At 42.7% G+C, this 23,049-nt stretch overlaps 1 protein-coding gene across 3 annotated transcripts in view; it reads left to right on the top strand.

Annotated features, from left to right (window-relative positions):
• The window catches only part of SPA17 (sperm autoantigenic protein 17), a 138,282-nt gene that overhangs the window by 108,967 nt on the left and 6,266 nt on the right, over positions 1-23,049 (top strand). For all 3 annotated transcript variants that reach the window (XM_056542047.1, XM_056542049.1, XM_056542048.1), the window contains exon 8: positions 16,705-16,921. In XM_056542047.1, the coding sequence (XP_056398022.1) occupies positions 16,705-16,905 (201 nt within the window). In that variant the 3' untranslated portion in view covers positions 16,906-16,921. The remainder of the gene's footprint in view (positions 1-16,704; positions 16,922-23,049) is intronic.

Here is a 23,049-nt window from a genome sequence, read left to right as displayed (position 1 = left end):
CGTAGTGCAGCAGCTCTATCATCGAATCTATGTCCTATATTTGAGTTGAACCTGTCACCTTTTCAACTCTTTAAGGTTAGTATATCGCTTTGTTGTGGTGGAGGGTTTACTCACCAATTAATATACTAAACAAGGTAGCGCCCCCTGTTTGGTTTTTCTCTCTCTCCAGCTCTCTCTCTTTTTAGACATGAAAAGTTTGGAGACAGACTCCTCGCCGTATCGCCAATTTTACGTATCATGTTGCACATCAACATTACATTGTTAGCTGTTACCTCTCCATGCTATTTAATGACCCCCTTCATTGTCCCCTGTGCCATTTCATCCTACCTGTCCTAATTCATCCCCCTGTGCCATTTAATCTCCTTTGCCATTTCATCCCCCTCATCACCGCCTTTGCTTTTTCATTAAAGGGGTACTCCGGTGGAATTTTTATTTTTTTATTTATTTAAATCAACTGGTGCCAGAAAGTTAAACATATTTGTAAATTACTTCTATTTAAAAATCTTAATCCTTCCAGTACTTATCAGCTGCTGTATTCATATCCTGTCTGACCACAGTGCTCTCTGCTGACACCTCTGTCCATGTCAGGAACTGTCCAGAGCAGGGACGAATCCCCATAGAAAACTTATCCTGCTCTGGACAGTTCCTGACAAGGACAGAGGTGTCAGCAGAGAGCACTGTGGTCAGACAGAAAATAAATTCTGAAAGAAAAGTACTGGAAGGATTAAGATTTTTAAATAGAAGTAATTTACCAATCTGCTTAACTTTCTGGCACCAGTTGATTTAAACTAAATTGTTTTCCACTGGAGTACCCCTTTAGGCCCCTTCATCACCCCCTGTGTTATTTCATCCTCCCTTTCTTCATCCCCTTTGTTATTTTGTCTCCCCCTCCATCACCCACTATGCAACCCTCCCGCCACACACCCTTCATCATCCCCTGTGCCATTTTATTAGCCCCCTTATCACACACCTGGCCTGTGTCTCTCCGGCAGGCCCAGGTGCAGGTTCAGTGCCTCCCACCTATTTCCTGAATAGGTGCCTCCAGCTGCTGTATGCTCCACAGGAAGTTGTGTAGTTCTTTCCAGTCTGACCACACTGCTCTCTGCTGACATCTCTGTCCATGTCAGGAACTGTCCAGAGCAGGAGCAAATCTCCATAGCAAACCTATGCTGCTCTGGACAGTACCTGACATAAAGAGAGGTGTCAGCAGAGAGCACTGTGGTCGGACAGAAAGAACTACACAACTTTCTCTGGAGCATACAGCAGCTAAGTACTGGAAGGATTAATATTTTTATAGAGAAGTCATTTACAAATCTGTTTAACTTTCTGACCAGCTGATTTGAAAACATTTGTTTCCTACCGGAGTACCCCATTCAATAACCATGGAAGATACGTTGATACACAAGGACCTTAAGGTGGTACATATATATATATATATATATATATATATATATATATTCATGTCTCGGCTGTGTCTCCATTATTGCTTCTTACTATGTTAAGATTTAACTGAATCTCACAGAGAATCTCTAGAATTAGTAAAACGTGTGATATAAGCCTGAATGGTTTTCACGCTCTACTCCTACCAGTTAACGTCTCAGCATGCCTGAGTGGGAATGTAGTGGAGAACATATATATATATATATATATATATATATATATATATATATATATATTATTTTATTTTTTTACTGGAGCTGAGCTAAATACATTGAAACCATTGTAGACATGAATAGCTAAAGCATTTTACATACCAAGGTGGAGCTGCTTACCCTTATCTTATCACACCTCTCTGTAAAAGTACATCAGGGAGTCTGCAGTTCTTCACTGATTTAGTCAGTAGAGATTAAAAAAAAGATCAGTTCATGTCACATTGTAAGATAAAATATCAGTTCATAAGGGAGGCCCTAACCTGGTGTCTATAATAGCAGCTAACCCTGGCACAGGTAAAGAGTAGTACAGAACATGTAATACCTTCCTGTATGTAGGGGGCGCTACCAGACACCAGTCAGTGCATACACTTCAGTAATACAGGTAAAGAGTAGTACAGAACATGTAATACCTTCCTGTATGTAGGGGGCGCTACCAGACACCAGTCAGTGCATGCACTTCAGTAATACAGGTAAAGAGTAGTACAGAACATGTAATACCTTCCTGTATGTAGGGGGCGCAACCAGGCACCAGTCAGTGCATGCACTTCAGTAATACAGGTAAAGAGTAGTACAGAACATGTAATACCTTCCTGTATGTAGGGGGCGCTACCAGACACCAGTCAGTGCATGCACTTCAGTAATACAGGTAAAGAGTAGTACAGAACATGTAATACCTCCCTGTACTGTAGGGGGCGCTACCAGACACCAGTCAGTGCATTCACGTCAGTAATACAGGTAAAGAGTAGTATAGAACATGTAATACCTCCCTGTACTGTAGGGGGCGCTACCAGACACCAGTCAGTGCATGCACTTCAGTAATACAGGTAAAGAGTAGTACAGAACATGTAATAACTCCCTGTACTGTAGGGGGCGCTACCAGACACCACTCAGTACATGCACTTCAGTAATACAGGTAAAGAGTAGTACAGAACATGTAATACCTCCCTGTACTGTAAGGGGTGCTACCAGACACCAGTCAGTGCATGCACTTCAGTAATACAGGTAAAGAGTAGTGCAGAACATGTAGTACCTCCCTGTACTGTAGGGGGCGCTACCAGACACCAGTCAGTGCATTCACGTCAGTAATACAGGTAAAGAGTACAGAACATGTAATACCTCCCTGTACTGTAGGGGGCGCTACCAGACACCAGTCAGTGCATTCACGTCAGTAATACAGGTAAAGAGTACAGAACATGTAATACCTCCCTGTACTGTAGGGGGTGCTACCAGACACCAGTCAGTGCATGCACTTCAGTAATACAGGTAAAGAGTAGTGCAGAACATGTAGTACCTCCCTGTACTGTAGGGGGCGCTACCAGACACTAGTCAGTGCATGCACTTCAGTAATACAGGTAAAGAGTAGTGCAGAACATGTAGTACTTCCCTGTGCTGTAGGGGGCGCTACCAGACACCAGTCAGTGCACTAATACAGGTAAAGAGTACAGAACATGTAATACCTCCCTGTACTGTAGGGGGCGCTACCAGACACTAGTCAGTGCATGCACTTCAGTAACACAGGTAAAGAGTAGTACAGAACATGTAATACCTCCCTGTACTGTAGGGGGTGCTACCAGACACCAGTCAGTGCATGCACTTCAGTAATACAGGTAAAGAGTAGTGCAGAACATGTAGTACCTCCCTGTACTGTAGGGGGCGCTACCAGACACTAGTCAGTGCATGCACTTCAGTAATACAGGTAAAGAGTAGTGCAGAACATGTAGTACTTCCCTGTGCTGTAGGGGGCGCTACCAGACACCAGTCAGTGCACTAATACAGGTAAAGAGTACAGAACATGTAATACCTCCCTGTGCTGTAGGGGGCGCTACCAGACACCAGTCAGTGCATTCACGTCAGTAATACAGGTAAAGAGTACAGAAGATGTAATACCTCCCTGTACTGTAGGGGGCGCTACCAGACACCAGTCAGTGCATGCACTTCAGTAATACAGGTAAAGAGTAGTACAGAACATGTAATACCTCCCTGTACTGTAGGGGGCGCTACCAGACACCAGTCAGTGCATGCACTTCAGTAATACAGGTAAAGAGTAGTACAGAACATGTAATACCTCCCTGTACTGTAGGGGGCGCTACCAGACACCAGTCAGTGCATACACTTCAGTAATACAGGTAAAGAGTAGTACAGAACATGTAATACCTCCCTGTACTGTAGGGGGTGCTACCAGACACCAGTCAGTGCATGCACTTCAGTAATACAGGTAAAGAGTACAGAACATGTAATACCTCCCTGTACTGTAGGGGGGCGCTACCAGACACCAGTCAGTGCATGTACTTCAGTAATACAGGTAAAGAGTAGTACAGAACATGTAATACCTCCCTGTACTGTAGGGGGCGCTACCAGACACTAGTCAGTGTATGCACTTCAGTAATACAGGTAAAGAGTAGTACAGAACATGTAATACCACCCTGTACTGTAGGGGGCGCTACCAGACACCAGGCAGTGCATACACTTCAGTAATACAGGTAAAGAGTACAGAACATGTAATACCTGCCTGTACTGTAGGGGGCGCTACCAGACACTAGTCAGTGTATGCACTTCAGTAATACAGGTAAAGAGTAGTGCAGAACATGTAGTACCTCCCTGTGCTGTAGGGGGCGCTACCAGACACCAGTCAGTGCATGCACTTCAGTAATACAGGTAAAGAGTAGTACAGAACATGTAATACCACCCTGTACTGTAGGGGGCGCTACCAGACACCAGTCAGTGTATTCACGTCAGTAATACAGGTAAAGAGTACAGAAGATGTAATACCTCCCTGTACTGTAGGGGGCGCTACCAGACACCAGTCAGTGCATGCACTTCAGTAATACAGGTAAAGAGTAGTACAGAACATGTAATACCTCCCTGTACTGTAGGGGGCGCTACCAGACACCAGTCAGTGCATGCACTTCAGTAATACAGGTAAAGAGTAGTACAGAACATGTAATACCTCCCTGTACTGTAGGGGGCGCTACCAGACACCAGTCAGTGCATACACTTCAGTAATACAGGTAAAGAGTAGTACAGAACATGTAATACCTCCCTGTACTGTAGGGGGTGCTACCAGACACCAGTCAGTGCATGCACTTCAGTAATACAGGTAAAGAGTACAGAACATGTAATACCTCCCTGTACTGTAGGGGGGCGCTACCAGACACCAGTCAGTGCATGTACTTCAGTAATACAGGTAAAGAGTAGTACAGAACATGTAATACCTCCCTGTACTGTAGGGGGCGCTACCAGACACTAGTCAGTGTATGCACTTCAGTAATACAGGTAAAGAGTAGTACAGAACATGTAATACCACCCTGTACTGTAGGGGGCGCTACCAGACACCAGGCAGTGCATACACTTCAGTAATACAGGTAAAGAGTACAGAACATGTAATACCTGCCTGTACTGTAGGGGGCGCTACCAGACACTAGTCAGTGTATGCACTTCAGTAATACAGGTAAAGAGTAGTGCAGAACATGTAGTACCTCCCTGTGCTGTAGGGGGCGCTACCAGACACCAGTCAGTGCATGCACTTCAGTAATACAGGTAAAGAGTAGTACAGAACATGTAATACCACCCTGTACTGTAGGGGGCGCTACCAGACACCAGTCAGTGTATGCACTTCAGTAATACAGGTAAAGAGTAGTACAGAACATGTAATACCTCCCTGTACTGTAGGGGGCGCTACCAGACACCAGTCAGTGCATGCACTTCAGTAATACAGGTAAAGAGTACAGAACATGTAATACCTCCCTGTACTGTAGGGGGCGCTACCAGACACCAGTCAGTGTATGCACTTCAGTAATACAGTTAAAGAGTAGTACAGAACATGTAATTCCTCCCTGTACTGTAGGGGGTGCTACCAGACACCAGCCAGTGTATGCACTTCAGTAATACAGGTAAAGAGTAGTACAGAACATGTAATACCTCCCTGTTCTGTAGGGGGCGCTACCAGACACCAGTCAGTGCATGCACTTCAGTAATACAGGTAAAGAGTAGTACAGAACATGTAATACCTCCCTGTACTGTAGGGGGCGCTACCAGACACCAGTCAGTGCATGCACTTCAGTAATACAGGTAAAGAGTACAGAACATGTAATACCTCCCCTGTACTGTAGGGGGCGCTACCAGACACCAGTCAGTGTATACACTTCAGTAATACAGGTAAAGAGTAGTACAGAACATGTAATACCTCCCTGTACTGTAGGGGGCGCTACCAGACACCAGTCAGTGCATGCACTTCAGTAATACAGGTAAAGAGTAGTACAGAACATGTAATACCTCCCTGTACTGTAGAGGGCGCTATCAGACACCAGTCAGTGCATGCACTTCAGTAATACAGGTAAAGAGTACAGAACATGTAATACCTCCCTGTACTGTAGGGGGCGCTACCAGACACCAGTCAGTGCATGCACTTCAGTAATACAGGTAAAGAGTACAGAACATGTAATACCTCCCTGTACTGTAGGGGGCGCTACCAGACACCAGTCAGTGCATGCACTTCAGTAATACAGGTAAAGAGTACAGAACATGTAATACCTCCCTGTACTGTAGGGGTTGATCTATAAACCAGCATGTACCTGCTCAATTGCAAGCACTGTGTGTTTTTATTTAGTGCATTGCAAAGATTTCAAATCTTGCCCTTTTTTATATTGTCTACACGCTGTCTTTCTTGCTGTACACTTGCAGGAGGACTTGGTTTGCAGAAGTACTATGGTGACTGGCTGCCGTATGAATGTGTATAAGCTTTTCACCATCTTAGTTTTTTCTTGCGCTATCCATGGACTTCCTGTCATTTGTGCAAATTTACGAAGTGGCGTGCACCACATGATGAACTGGGCAAACACTCGCATCAGGTTTTGCATTGCGTAAAAATCTGCGCTCATGATAAATCCCCCCACCCCTCTTTATGTCAGAAAACTTAAATCAGAATAGTTCCCAATATTTTTAGAATAGAAGTATTATGTTAATGTTCATGTGGTAGAATTCCGCTCGGAATCCTATTGATTTCAATGGGATTCTGCTGCACTGTGCACTATTTTACATGGTCCATTTCCAGCATCTGCAGAAACTTTTAACCGAGTCAAAGTTTGGCTATGTTCACACGGCCGAAAATGTGCAGAATGTCTGCGGGAAAATAGGGGTGGACATTCTGCACATTTCCTTCATTCAGCGTTGCTAGGACCACTCGTAAATGCACTGTTTTCATAGACAGAAATTTTGAACAGCAGAGATTTTCATGGCAGAATGTTCACCCGGAAAATCTCTGAGCGGGCATTCCACAGAACATGCCGGCGCTAGGACTGTTTAGAAATGCACCATCTCCATAGACGGCAATGCATGTCCGAGTGGATTACGCCAGAATCGATATTTCAGTGGCAGAAACATCTGCCGCAGGAATTCCGCTGTATGCACATGCCAGCAGAATCACATTAAAATCAATGGGACTCTGCTGCAGCAGTATGTCGATGCGGAATTTCTGCTATGTGAACATGGCCTACCGGTTCAATGTTCTTCAGACACCGCAATCAGGATTTCTGTGGCAGAAACGTCTGCCGCAGAAATTCTACCATATGCACATTGCAGCAGAATTCCTTTTAAATCAATGGGACTCTGCTGAAGCGGAATTTCCGAATTGAATATTTCTGCGGAATTCCCCTTGGAAATTCTGCCACGTGAACATACCCTTTCTGTGGATTCCATTTGGAAATGCATTGCCGTCTTCATAGCGGTCCCTGTACCGCCGCATCAAGCAAATGTGCGGAATGACCGCCTGTATTTTCCACATTGACAATCGGCTATGTGATAGCCTTAGGGTCTATTTACACGGCAGAATTTCTGCTTGCGGAATTCCGCTAGCGGAAGTCTATGGGCTTTAATGTGAGGTGGAATTCCGCTAGCGGAATTCTGCAAGCGGAATTTCAGAAGTGTGAATAGACCCTTAAGGCAATTTTCACACTACGGAATTCCTGATTTTTCATCCGGATTTTCCGCTTCACAAATTCCGAAGTGTGAATTTGTGAACGGAAAACCATTAACTACACTATGCATTATAGTAAGCGGAATTTCTGCCGGAAATTTCAAAGTGAAAATTCAGGCGGGAATTTCCGTAGTCTGAACCTAGCCTTAGACTAGGTTCAGACTACGGAATCTCCGGGCAGAAAATTTCCGCTCGGAGATTCTGAGTTCCGCCTACGCCGACTGAATAAGTCGGCGCTAGGACCGCGCGGACACTGCAGTCTCCCATAGACTACAATGTGTTCCGCCAGGAATTCCGCCTGAAGAAAGAGCACCACCGCCTTTCTTCAGGCGGAAATTTCTAAGCGGATTTTCCGCTTCACAAATTCCGAAGTGTGAATTTGTGAACGGAAAACCATTCACTACACTATACATTTTAGCAAGCGGAATTTCTGACGAAATTCCGTAGTCTGAACCTAGCCTTAGACCCCTTCGATTATATTTTCTGCTGGTCTGGTGTGCAGGACGCCCACCTTTTCAGTGTTCTTATGGCGGATTATAACTCTAACCTTCTGCTGCCGCGATCCAGTTCGTACCCACCAACTCCCAAATCAATATTCCAATTCTCATGAAATGCCAAGAAAGAAAAAACAAGTCGACAGCAGCAGCGGCGGCGGTGGTGGTGGCGGCAGCAGCACATGATGTGTTTGGAGTAGGAGGCTCTCACAGATCCCAAGTGATGCCAGTCTGCAGCTCGTAGGAAACAGTCAGGAGATCTCAGCACTTAGCTCCACTGCTCCGTCCTGTGGATTTCAGAATGAGAGCGACGTTCTGCTGAGCAGGCTGCGTGAACTATGGGAATCTAGCGACAGCGCTTCAAGACAACGCCGCGCCGAAGACTCGAAAAGAAACTCCGAGCAAAGGAGCCCAGAAGAATTTGTATCAAGATCCAAGGCTACTCCGAGATCCTGCACACCATGGACTGCTGCCATGTATGTAGCCGCCATAGAACGTTATATAAATGCTTTATACATTTTTCCCGAAATATAATGTAAGGAAGTTCTTTCTGCTGATTACATGTTAGGTCCGCTTCTATAGAATTTTTGGGAATTGCATTGCCCCTATTTTTTGCACAGTTTTTTGTGCTTTAGTCTTGAGCTGTTTTAATTGGAATTGATTTTGTTGCTGTGGTGTGTGGGTGGATGTGGTTCGTAACACAATTAAAAGCAGCAGGGAGAGGCTTTTGGGCGCAGCTCGGTACCGGGTGACAGGTCCTGTCGTAGATCGGACAATGCTTCAGGTGATAGGGACTGTTTTTTTTTTTTTTTTTTAAGTGCAGAATGAGAAGTTATTGCAAACTAATATGTTTAGTGCTTATTTGTCACCAATCACCGGAGGAGGAAAAATTATTTTGATAGATGGATCCTGATTATTTAGATGGGTGTGTGGTGGGAACAGAGGTGTGCGGGTAGGGTTGCCACCTGGCTGGTATTTTGGCCACCCTGACGGTATTTTTATATAAAAAATACCGGCCATGCACCATATGCTATACCAGTGTTTCCCTACCAGAGCACCTCCAGCTGTTGCAAAACTACAACTCCCAGCATGCCCGGACAGCCGTTGGCTGTCCGGGCATGCTGGGAGTTGTAATTTTGCAACAGCTGGAGCTACCCCTGGTTGGGAAACACTGACCTATACTGTATACTACTATATAGTCCAACATGCTGGGAGTTGTAGTTTTGCAAAAGCTGGAGGCACCCTTGATTGGGAAACACTGACCTATACTATATACTGCAATATAGTACAACATGCTGGGAGTTGTAGTTTTCGTTTGGGGCAGCTGCTGAGCCACAGGCTGTATCAGGGCATGCTGGGAGTTGTAGTTTTGCAAAAGCTGGAGGCACCCCTGATTGGGAAACACTGACCTATACTGTATACTACTATATAGTACAACATGCTGGGAGTTGTAGTTTTGCAACAGCTGGAGGCACTCCTGCTTGGGAAACATTGACCTATACTATATACTACAATAAAGTCCAACATGCTGGGAGTTGTAGTTTTCGTTTGGGGCAGCTGCTGAGCCACAGGCTGTATCAGGGCATGCTGGGAGTTGTAGTTTTGCAACAGCTGGAGGCACTCCTGCTTGGGAAACATTGACCTATACTGTATACTACTATATAGTCCAACATGCTGGGAGTTGTAGTTTTTCATTTGGGGCAGCTGCTGAGCCACAGGCTGTATCAGGGCATGCTGGGAGTTATAGTTTTGCAACAGCTGGAGGCACTCCTGCTTGGGAAACATTGACCTATACTGTATACTACTATATAGTCCAACATGCTGGGAGTTGTAGTTTTCATTTGGGGCAGCTGCTGAGCCACAGGCTGTATCAGGGCATGCTGGGAGTTGTAGTTTTGCAACAGCTGGAGGCACTCCTGTTTGGGAAACACATGCTTGGGCATGCTGGGAGTTGTAGTTAGTAACTGACTGTAACTCCCAAATCTAATTTAAAAAGCGATCAAAAAGTCACATCGACACAAAAATGGTCCTGTTAAAAACTACAGATCGGGGCGCAAAAAATGATCCCTCATACAGGTCTGTATAAGGGTAAATAAAAAAGTTATAGGGGTCAGAATAGGACAAAATTTCCCTCGCATATGTGTATCCTGTGATGTCATGCATATATAATTAATTATGTAAATTTGCATGGCCGGTGCAGGGGAGCTGGTTGAGGTTGGTGGTTTTATTGGGGGGCTGGGGGGGGTATATGGCAGAAAGTTGACAATAATTATGTTGAAGATTTACTTTTGTAGGTTTTGACCCATATGCTAGTGATTTATTGTCTAGTTGGGGTGTATAATGGTTTAGGTAAGTTGCAGTTACCAAATTGGGAATGGTTTATCTGGACTGGTGGTTGTTGGTGCCTGGTTGGAGGTTGTGGTGATTTTTTGGTGTTTTTGCTAGTTGAGGAGGTCGCTACTGATTTGTCAGCACACTCATTGATGGTGATTTACTTTGGTTCTGTGAATATTGAGCATGTGGTTTTCACATACATAACATGTATTACCTGTCCAGGATAGGTATTAAATTTGTGATTGCCGGGGGCCCCACCAATTACTAAAATGGGAGCCCAGAGCCCCCCCCCCCCCTCTTAATTTATCCTCACTGCTCAACTGTTTACCTACTTTCTGCAGTCATGCAGCAAAAAAGGAACACTGGGTTGTGGACCCCTTGGGAGAATTTAGCATTGGGGTCTAGTGTTCAGAGATTTATCACCTTTCTGAGAGATAACAGATACATATCTGTTGTAAGTAAAGGCTGTTTTTATAGGGGGTGAATATTGGGCAAATGAGTATGGTCTGTGTATAAGGGCTAGCTGACAAACAAACAAATACTAATACATTGGCTGATTATTGATTAAATATTCAACTGCTATAAAACTGCCTCCTATATACAAGTATATAACTGCTATAATACTGCTCCTATATACAAGAATATAACTACTATAATACTGCCTCCTATATACAAGAATATAACTACTATAATACTGCTCCTATATACAAGAATATAACTACTATAATACTGCCCCCTATATACAAGAATATAACTACTATAATACTGCTCCTATATACAAGAATATAACTGCTATAATACTGCTCCTATTTACAAGAATATAACTACTATAATACTGCTCCTATATACAAGAATATAACTACTATAATACTGCTCCTATATACAAGAATATAACTAATATAATACTGCTCCTATATACAAGAATATAACTACTATAATACCGCCTCCTATATACAAGACTATACTATAATACTGCTCCTATAAACAAGAATAGAACTACTATAATACTGCCTCCTATATACAAGAATATAACTACTATAATACTGTTCCTATATACAAGAATATAACTACTATAATACTGCTCCTATATACAAGAATATACCTACTATAATACTGTCTCCTATATACAAGAATATAACTACTATAATACTGCTCCTATATACAAGAATATAACTACTATAATACTGTCTCCTATATACAAGAATATAACTACTATAATACTGCTCCTATATACAAGAATAAAACTACTATAATATTGCTCCTATATACAAGAATATAACTACTATAATACTGCTCTTATATACAAGAATATAACTACTATAATACTGCCCCCTATATACAAGAATATAACTACTATAATACTGCTCCTGTATACAAGAATATAACTACTATAATACTGCTCCTATTTACAAGAATATAACTACTATAATACTGCTCCTATATACAAGAATATAACTACTATAATACTGCCTCCTGTATACACGAATATAACTACTATAATACTGCTCCTATATACAAGAATATAACTACTATAATACTGCCTCCTATATACAAGAATATAACTACTATAATACTGTTCCTATATACAAGAATATAATTACTATAATACTGCCTCCTATATACAAGAATATAACTACTATAATACTGCCCCCTATATACAAGAATATAACTACTATAATACTGTTCCTATATACAAGAATATAACTACTATAATACTGCCCCCCATATACAAGAATATAACTACTATAATACTGCTCCTATATACAAGAATATAACTACGATAATACTGCCTCCTATATACAAGAATATAACTACTATAATACTGCCTCCTATATACAAGAATATAACTACTATAATACTGCCTCCTATATACAAGAATATAACTACTATAATACTGCCTCCTATATACAAGAATATAACTACTATAATACTGCCTCATATATATACAAGAATATAACTACTATAATACTGCTCCTATATACAAGAATATAACTACTATAATACTGCCCCCTATATACAAGAATATAACTACTGTAATACTGCTCCTATATACAAGAATATAACTACTATAATACTGCTCCTATATACAAGAATATAACTACTATAATACTGCTCCTATATACAAGAATATAACTACTATAATACTGCTCCTATATACAAGAATATAACTACTATAATACTGCCCCCTATATACAAGAATATAACTACTATAATACTGCTCCTATGTACTGGAAGTATGAAGCTGAATATTATATGGTATTCATATGTGAGCGGAGCTGTTACATGTTATTGTCCTCCGTTCCTGGGCGGTGGGGGGGGGGGGGTCATAGCCACCTGTATAACGCGGGTACAGACAGCATGACGTTGGAGAAGTGAAGTGTCTCCCGCGGTCTGTGCTCTCAGTACATGTTAAGTGCAGTCGCTGAACAGTATAATCAGGACGCATTCATGTTAAATACACAAAATAGTTGCACAGAATTGCTGTACGCTGATGTGAAAGCCGTTTCCTGCACAAAGAAAATATAATGTGTGTCATTCTTCAGAACTGTCTAATTACAGCGAGCTCCGCGCTCCAGCTCCACGCCGAGAACCTTTCAATAGTTTTGTTTGTGAAATGGCATTTCGTATGCAAAGCCAGCGGCTAATCGGGGGAGAGGACTGTAACAAAGGGTGAGGGGGGTGTAACTCCATAAAACTGTGTCTTTAATGCAAAGAGAAGTACAGGTGAGGTCAGGACCCCTCAGGCATCCAAAATTACCAGACATCTAAGCTCCATTCTTCCAGATGTCTCCTCTTCCAAACCAGTGCTATAAACCGAGCATTGAAGTCTTTTTTTTTTTTTTTTTTTTTTGGGAGGGTTGACAAAGTTATTTGCTGGCACCTCCTTACACCCAGGACATGTCTCCTGCCTGAGCCCTGTAAGCTTATCCTATAATACTGCCTCGTGTGTACAAGAATATTACCACTATAATACTGCTCCTATATACAAGAATATAACTACTATAATACTGCCCCTATATACAAGTATATAACTACTATAATACTGCTCCTATATACAAGAATATAACTACTATAATACTGCTCCCCTATACAAGAATATAATTACTATAATACTGCCTCCTATATACAAGAATATAACTACTGTAATACTGCTCCTATATACAAGAATATAACTACTATAATACTGCTCCTATATACAGGAATATAACTACTATAATACTGCTCCTATATACAATAATATATCTACTATAATACTGCTCCTATATACAAGAATATAACTACTATAATACTGCTCCTATATACAAGAATATAACTACTATATACTGCTCCTATATACAAGAATATAACTACTATAATACTGCTCCTATATACAGGAATATAACTACTATAATACTGCTCCTATATACAAGAATATAACTACTATAATACTGCTCCTATATACAAGAATATAACTACTAGAATACTGCCCCTATATACAAGAATATAACTACTATAATACTGCTCCTATATACAAGAATATAACTACTATAATACTGCTCCTATATACAAGAATATTACTACTATAATACTGCTCCTATATACAAGAATATAACTACTATAATACTGCTCCTATATACAAGAATATAACTACTATAATACTGCTCCTATATACAAGAATATAACTACTATAATACTGCTCCTATATACAAGAATATAACTACTATAATACTGCTCCTATATACAAGAATATAACTACTATAATACCGCTCCTATATACAAGAATATAACTACTATAATACTGCTCCTATATACAAGAATATACCTACTATAATTCTGCTCCTATATACAGGAATATAACTACTATAATTCTGCTCCTATATACAAGAATATAACTACTATAATACTGCTCCTATATACAGGAATATAACTACTATAATACTGCTCCTATACAAGAATATAACTACTATAATATTACTCCACATGCTGGGAGTTGTAGTTTTGCAACAGCTGGAGGCACCATGCTTGGGGAACACTGGTCTAATGTACATGGAGGCCTCTAGACTCTCCTCCGAATAGGAAATAAAAAATTGAACTCTTTTGAAATAAGAAACCACCTAAGCTGTCTGGCAGTGGCTTACCCCACACTTCTGTTCAGAACACACGATCGCTCAGCAGAGTCGAGCATTCATATTTGTATAGGGATCGGGAGACTAAGCTGTCAGCCAAATTAATCTTCAGCTGCCAGCTACACCTATATATAAGGGCAGCTATATAATCTGGCTATCCTCAGCCACCAGCTATCTCTCCCAAGCCCCCTGAACGTCGCCCCCCCCCCCCCCCACACACACACACACAATACAGGTACTGTAAGAGCTTTATTGATCCTTCAGTCGTCATTACAATAAATTACAATCATGCAAAGCATGACAGTATATTATACAGCACAGGTTCCCTAAGCTATACACCATACCACATGCTACTCTAACATTCTGCTCCATTACTCTACTCATGGTACATATGTTCTGAATACCATAAATCTCATAGGTGACCACAGGACCCGAAGCGTTTCGTCCAGCAGTTGTGTAGGTTTATTGTACCTCTTATACCTGGCTACAGTACATGTGAGCGGCCCCCCGCTGCCATCATTAACCTATATAAGCCGATATTACTCGGAGACTCTGAATTGAAGGATTCAGCTCATTAGGCGTCATGAAACGCACCGTGCCGGTTGGGAATCATTTACCATCTCAGTGTGAGACAAAGGAGTGGGGGGTCTTTGATCTATATTACATAACGAAACTTAATGCTACTTTTTTGCAATTAAGCTTCTATAAACCGTCTTTACAACGCGTTTCAGGCTTTCCTCTGATGCTCCTCGCAGCTCTCTTTAGATCTTGCTTTAGATCTTGCTTTCTTCTCTTATATTACCGCTTCCTCTCTAATTCTTAGATTTTAGAAGTATTCTTTTTTAGGATTCCAATGTGATGAATGGAAATTTAAAGGGGTACTCCACCCCTAGACATTTTATCCCATATCCAAAGGATAAGATGTCTGATCGCGGGGTTCCACCACTGGGACCCCTTGCGCTCACCCTGCAGCACCTGGCGTTCGTCCAGAATGCTGGCTGCGGCAGTGGAGGCTCGTGACGTCACGGTCACACCCTGCATCACTAGTCATCAGGCACGGAGCGAAGTTCGCTCCCTGCACCGGATGACTGTGGTGTCACAGCAGAGATCACGAAGGGTCCCAGCAGCGGGACCCCCGTGATCAGACATCTTATCCCCTATCCTTTGGATAGGGAATAAGATGTCTAGGGGCAGAATACCCCTTTAATCTACATGCACACCCGAATCCCACCAATGAACCCACATAACTGCTCAACTCTGCCAACTTTCACCAGACTACTCCATTCGGAATTCTTCTTAGGAACTGTAGGCTATGCTCACATGGTGAAATTTCTGGAAATATCACTGCAGCAGAGTCCTATTGATTTCAATGGGATTCTGCTTTACTGTGCTCACGGAGGAATTTCTGCAACAGATGTTTCTGTCGTGGAGATCCCGATTCCGCAATTAAATGCATTGCCGGCTATGGAGACTGCACATTTCCGAGCGGTCCTTGTGCTGCCGCATCAAGTTAATAAGCGGAATCTGTGCAGAAGACATTGACATCTGTGGAGATGGCAATGTCTGTGTGGTCCTAGTGCCAACTGATTCAGGTGTCAATGGGCGCACTCGGAATCTCCAGAAATTCCTTAGTGTGAACCTAGCCTAAGGCCCCTTTCACACTGCCGGAATGCTCCGGAAAATTCGGCCGTCAAACTCCCTGCTTTTATTTATTTTTTTGCATTTTGCCAGAGCATACCGGCAAATAACAGGTCCCGAAGGACCCCATTGTATTCAAGAGCAGCCGTTATTTTTGGAGAGAAAAACCGGTGAGAAAGACGGTGCAAGCACTATTCTTTCTCCCGCTTTTCCCGATCCTAAAATAGCGGACTTCACACTGCCGGAGACAGTCAGCAGTGTGAACGTAGCCTTACAGTGTTGCATTTTCAACACCACCATCCGCCCAAACATTGATGTCCATCGTGTCATCCATACCACATGACCTGAGTAAGATTTGGGAGCAGATGGGGGGCAGCAGTAGTAAGAGGTATATCAGTAGTAATAGACAGCGACCACCCGCTGTATTGTCTCGTCTTGATTTTGGTTTTTTAAGTCAACGCGTTTAGTCGCCATGGGCCTTTCTGATTCTTGCTATTCCCTTCTTGCAGAACGAAGCTTTACGGAAGCAGACGGACGAAGCCCTGGACATCGCCCTGGATGACCCTGACGCCAACGCAGCTGCCGCTAAAATCCAGGCCGGTTTCCGTGGTCACATGACAAGGAAGAAAATGAAAAGCGGCGATAAAGACGCAAGGCACAAAGAGGGCAAAGAAGGCAGCAGTGCACAGGGGGAGCATGAAGGGGATTAGACCAGGAGTATATAAGGTCAGTATGTGCAGGATGTACTGTAGGTATACGGGTATAAAGAAACATCAGACGCTTGGCAGCCACGTCTGCTTCTAGAACATTCACTTGTCACATCCACTTCAGGGTGTGGTCCAGAATAAGAAAAACATGGCTGCTTTCTGCAAACAACAGCGCCACATCTGTCCACAGATTGAGTCTGGTACTGCAGCTCAGCCCTATTTACTTTGAGGCTATGTTCACATGGCGGAATTCTGCTTAAATTTTGTTCTGCAAAGTTTGCAATGGAATTTTTGCGGAATTTCGTTGGAAATTCGGCAGAATATTGGTGGAATTTCTGTGTGCCCAAAAATCTAAATTCTGCAGAAATTACAAGCTCCAGAGAGTTCAACGGGATTCCGCCAATATTTCCATAAAATTTAAAGACAGGTATTAAAATTTAGCAGAATTTCCGATACAGAAATTCCGCTGTGTGAATGGGACGGTGGAATCTCATTGTACATAATGGGGGAGATTTATCCAAACCTGTCCAGAGGAAATGTTGACCAGTTGCCCATAGCAACCAATCAGATCGGGCGGCGGGGGTCGTGACATCACGGCCACACCTCTCGTGACGTCACGTCATGCACCCTCAATGCAAGTCTATGGGAGGGGGCATGGCAGCCGCCACACATTTAGGGATTTGAAAAACAGAGCTGATTTCCCAGGTTATGTGTGGTATTGCAGCTCAGTTCCATTGAAGTGATTGTAGCCAAGTTGTAATGCCACACACAACCTGAGGACAGGGGTGGTGCTGTTTTTTGAAGAAATCGAGAGTAGTATTCTATGACCATTGATAACCATTACAAATTAAGCTGAGCTGCACTACCAGACGCAACCTATGGACAGTTGTGGTGCTGTTTTTGGAGGAAAGCAGCAGTAAACAGCCATAAGCCACTGCCTATATGGGGTGGCTAACGTGTGCTGCAGGGTGACTTGTCGTGGTACAATCATAGGTGACCGCAACTTCACCTCTGATTGTACCGCGGTAAAAAGTTCCGCTAGAGTTGCAAAAAATTCAGAACTTTTGCAGTCATCGCCCACAACTTTATTCCTCATAGGAAAGGTCAAGGTCACGTGATAGGATCCTAGCAGCACTCTCACGGCGGTGTTTCCCAACCAGGATGCCTCAAAATGTTGCAAAACTACAACTTCCAGCATGCCCGGACAGCCTTCGGCTGTCCGTCCATGCTGGGAGTTGTAGTTTTGCAACATTTTGAGGCATCCTGGTTGGGAAACACTGCCTCGGTGTCTGCCGGATTAGTCATCCGTGATGCCGCTCTGCGAGTCCTGCTGTGACTAGATACAAAGATCAGAAGTTCTGCAGCAGCTGGAGACCAGAACCTTATAACCTACAATTAGCGGAGACCGTCCATAGGGAGCTCCTTGAGCAAAGACACTTTACTGATTTCTGTATTTACACATTACATTAGAATACGCTAAATTGCCATTATTTTTAAGTTAAAATATGTTTAAATCTTAAACAAAACAAAATAAAAATACTGAAAATTGTAAACATTTTTGCCACCTTTTGACCCCTCACTTTTTTTTCTGGCTGTTATTGGGGGAAAAAAAATCACAAAAAAAAATTTTTTTACCTCATTGTTGAAAATCTGCCAACTTTTTTCAAAATGTTTTTCAGCCAATTCTTTTACCATTTACAAACCATTTTGATTATATACATACATACACGTTATTTCAACAGCTTTGAAATTAATCAATGTCTTTTATTTTCTTTTATGTTGGTAAAAAAAAAAAAATTACTGCCGTATATATATATATATATATTTTTTTTTTATTATTTTTTTTTTTAACCAACATAAAAGAAAATAAGACATTGATTAATTTCAAAGCTGTTGTAATAACGTCCGACTTTTTCCCTAATGTGCACAGATGATTTACCATTAACAACGATAGAAAAAATTATTATAAGCGAAAATTAATTATTTTTATGGGCGGTTTACGGCAAAATTTTTACTGTGTGTGAACGTGGCCTTTTTAAGTATTTTCCACACTTGTTAATCTGCAATGATCTGCTGTCACCATCTTAAAGGGCCAGTCCAGTCTTCTGCAAATGAATCAGAATTATTATACGTGATAAAAAGTTTGACAACTTTCCGATAGACTTTCTGTTTTAATTGCGTAATTAAAAAAAAAAAAAATTGCTTCCTGTCAACTAATGGGAATATAGATAAATACTTCCAGTCTTTTCTGTCGCCTTCTTACTATCTGATGGGCTTGTTACAATGTATTTGTGTCTATAAGACCTATCACACAAATCTGTCTCCTGTCCCCAGGATTTGTTACATACACTAAGGCCGGTTTCACACTACAGAATTTTTAGAGCCGCAAATTCCTTTTGAAATTCCCCTCGGAGGTTCCGGTGCAGCCAGAGGCGTAGATTGTAGCTTCTGGGCCCCAATACAAAATCTGAAACAGGGCCCCATATGCCAATTATAATACTGGTCTCTTATGGGGCCGATGTGCTTTGGGGCCCCCTTAGGTACCAGGGTCCCGGTGAGACTTCTACCTTTATAGCTACGCCCCTGAGTGCAGCAGAGTCCCATTATTGACAATGGGATTGGACTGCAGGACGTGGAGAAAATCCCCACGAAAAATTCCTCCGGAACAATGAACTCGTTTAATGTTGTGGTAGATTTCCGCTCGGCAGACATTGCCGTCTATGGGGTATGCTAAATCAGTCTGCGCTGCCCACACTCAGGATCTCCGGATGGATTTTGTAGTCTGAAACCGACTTAAAGGGGTACTCTGGATGGAAAAAAATTTTGGCGGCAGAAAGTTAAACAGATTAGCAAATTACTTCTATTACAAAATCTTTATCCTTAATTCTTTTCTTTTTGGAACACAGTGCTCTCTGCTGACATCACGACCACAGTGCTCTCTGCTGACATCTCTGTCCATTTTAAGAACTGTCCAGAGTAGGAGAAACATATGCTGTTCTGGACAGTTCCTAAAATGGACAGAGATGTCAGCAGAGAGCTCTGTGTTCCAAAAAGAAAATAATTTCCTCTGTAGTATTCAGCAGCTTAAAAGTACTGGAAGGATTAAGATTTTTTTAATAAAGGTAATTTAGAAATCTGTTTAACTTTCTGGCACCAGTTGATTTAAAAAAAAGCCACCGGAGTACCCCTTTAAAGGAGAAATCTGGCAAAAATAAACTTATCACCTATCCATAGGATAAGGAGCTGATTGCGGGAGGTCCAAGTGCTGGGACCCCCCGCGATCACCAGGACGGGACTTTTGGCGCTCAGTGAAGAGCATGTGCTGCAGGCGGCATGCGCTCCATTCATTTCTATGGGAGTGCCGAAAAGACCCGAGTCCAGCACTCCGGCATCATCAGGGCTCTCATAGAGATGAAAGGAGCACACGCCGTCTACCGGTACACGACACATGCTCCTCACTAAAAGAGCCGGGGTCCTGTCCCGGAGACCGCGGGGGGGTCACAGCTACTTTTCCCTTATCCTACCGGGTCTCAACAGACCCCATTCATTTACATGGGGTCCGTCGGTGATCCGGGAATTTTATACAAATTTAACAGAGAAATAAAATGGTGCTTGCATTATTGTTTTCTCCGCTAAACTTGACGGAACTGCAGACGGAGCTCCACCTAACGGAGGGGGATGGTAGTGTGAACGAGTTCCAAATAATAGGATGGATATATGAAAACTGTCTAAATGGGGTACTCCGGTTATGTAACACTTATGGGGTACTCCGGTTATGTAAAACTTATGGGGTACTCCGGTTATGTAACACTTATGGGGTACTCCGGTTATGTAACACTTATGGGGTACTCCGGTTATGTAAAACGTATCCAATATCTCCAGGACTGGGCCCTTCTCTTATCTCTGAACACTCCTGCCCCACCTTCTGACACAAACTGGTCTTGGGAGTGATGCCGCTCAGCCAATCACAGGCCGCAGCAATGTCCCACCTCAGTCGGTGATTTTTTTGCCGAGCGGGCCGTCACTCCTAGGACCAGTTCTGAGACCAATCTGAATCCCTCCCCGCGATCACACACTTGTGGATATGGGATAAGTTTTGCACAACCGGAGTACCCCTTTAATGTAAACACAGTCTAGCCAGTGTTTCCCAACAAGGACGCCTCCAGCTGTTGCAAAAATACAACTCCCAACCGCGGTAAAAAGTTGCGCTAGAGTTGCAAAAAATTCAGAACTTTTGCAATCATCACCCGCAACTTTATTCTCCATAGGAAAGGTCAAGGTCACATGATAGGATCCTAGCAGCACTCTCACGGCGGTGTTTCCCCAACCAGGGTGCCTCCAGCTGTTGCAAAAATACAACTCCCAACTGCGGTAAAAAGTTGCGCTAGAGTTGCAAAAAATTCAGAACTTTTGCAATTATCTCCCACAACTTTATTCTCCATAGGAAAGGTCAAGGTCACATGATAGGATCCTAGCAGCACTCTCACGGCGGTGTTTCCCCAACCAGGGTGCCTCCAGCTGTTGCAAAACTACAACTCCCAGCATGCCCGGACCGCCTTCGGCTGTCCGGGCATGCTGGGAGTTGTAGTTTTGCAACAGCTGGAGGCACCCTGGTTGGGAAACACTGCCTAGACTGTCAAAGAATGTGCCCGATTTATCGCAGTATTTAAAGGGGAACTCCGGTGGAAAACATTTTTTTTATAAAGCGCAACTGTCCTGAGTTCTTAGCCCCCCAGACTACTACAATTTTGTTACAGATGTCCATAAGGTGAGTGTAACCTTTATCGCTTTTCCTCCTTCTTTTATTACATATAAATACATCTATCCAGCGGTCAGGCACAGTCGTATAGGCGTGGCTTGGGGGTTCGCAAAGCCTCGCCGCCGCCACGCCTATCCTCTCCTTTCAGTGCAGGGACCGCTGTGTAGTAAGACGCAGCGCATGCGCCCCTCCCTTCCTCTAGTACTGCACCTGCGCAGTGAGCATAGGCAATAGGAGTGAGCGCTCGCTCTGTCAATGCAGGGTGGTGGCGCGTGCGCACATCAGGAGGGGCGCCTGCGCTGTGGATGCGCTGTCTCTTACTACACAGTGATCCCAGCACTGAAAGGAGAGGATAGGTGTGGTGCCGACGAGGCTTTGTGAACTCCCAAGCTACACCTATCCGACTGAGCCTGACCACTGGATAAATGTATTTTATAAGTTATTAAAAAAAAAGGAGGAAAAGCGATAAAGGTTACACTCACGTTATGGATATCTGTAACAACATTGTAGTAGTCTGGGGGGGCTAAAAACTCAGGACAGTTGCGCTTTAAATCAGCTGGTGCCAAAAAGTTAAACAGATTTGTAAAGGACTCCTATTTAAAAAAAATCTTAATCCTGCCAGTACTTATTAGCAGCTGTATGCTACAGAGGAAATTCTTTTGTTTTTGAATTTCTTTTTTGTCTTGTCCACAGTGCTCTCTGCTGACACCTCTGTCCATGTCAGGAACTGTCCAGAGCAGGAGAGGTTTTCTATGGGGATTTTCTCCTGCTCTGGACAGTTCCTGACATGGACAGAGGTGGCATCAGAGAGCACTGTGGTCAGACAGAGAAGAAATTCAAAAAGAAAAGAATTTCCTCTGTAGCATACAGCTGCTAAAAAGTACTGGAAGGGTAAAGATTTTTTTTTAATAGAAGTCATTTACAAATTTGTTTAACTTTCTGGCACCAGTTGATTTAAAAAAAATTATTTTTCCACCGGAGTACCCCTTTAAGGCTGTATGATAAATTTGGCGCATCTTTAAACACTGTTGAGCATCTTTATATCTGCCACAAAATTTCAATTCACTGGCAGCAAACAGAGATCTTGCAAATAATGGTGAATTGAAAGAACTGAAATGCTGCAATGGCGCAGTGGTAAAGAGCGAATTGTATACAGCGTGGACCCGCACCTCATACTAATTCCATATTCTTTTTGTCACATCCGACTATAAATACGTAAAACCGATAACTGGAGACTTATGTTTTCCTATCTGGACGACTGCCAAAGAATTGTCTCATCGTAGACCTTAATGAGGAGAGTCATGACAGACGCTGCCGTGTGTTTACAGCGAGGAGGCTCACCAGTGCTCACTACATCTGCCACCACATTTACAGCATTTTATATATTC

The sequence above is a fragment of the Hyla sarda genome, chromosome 10 (assembly GCF_029499605.1).
Source record: "Hyla sarda isolate aHylSar1 chromosome 10, aHylSar1.hap1, whole genome shotgun sequence".
NCBI classification, from domain to species: Eukaryota; Metazoa; Chordata; class Amphibia; order Anura; family Hylidae; genus Hyla; species Hyla sarda.
The sequence above is the reverse complement of the archived record's forward strand: the minus strand, read 5'-3'. Positions and strand labels throughout refer to the sequence as shown.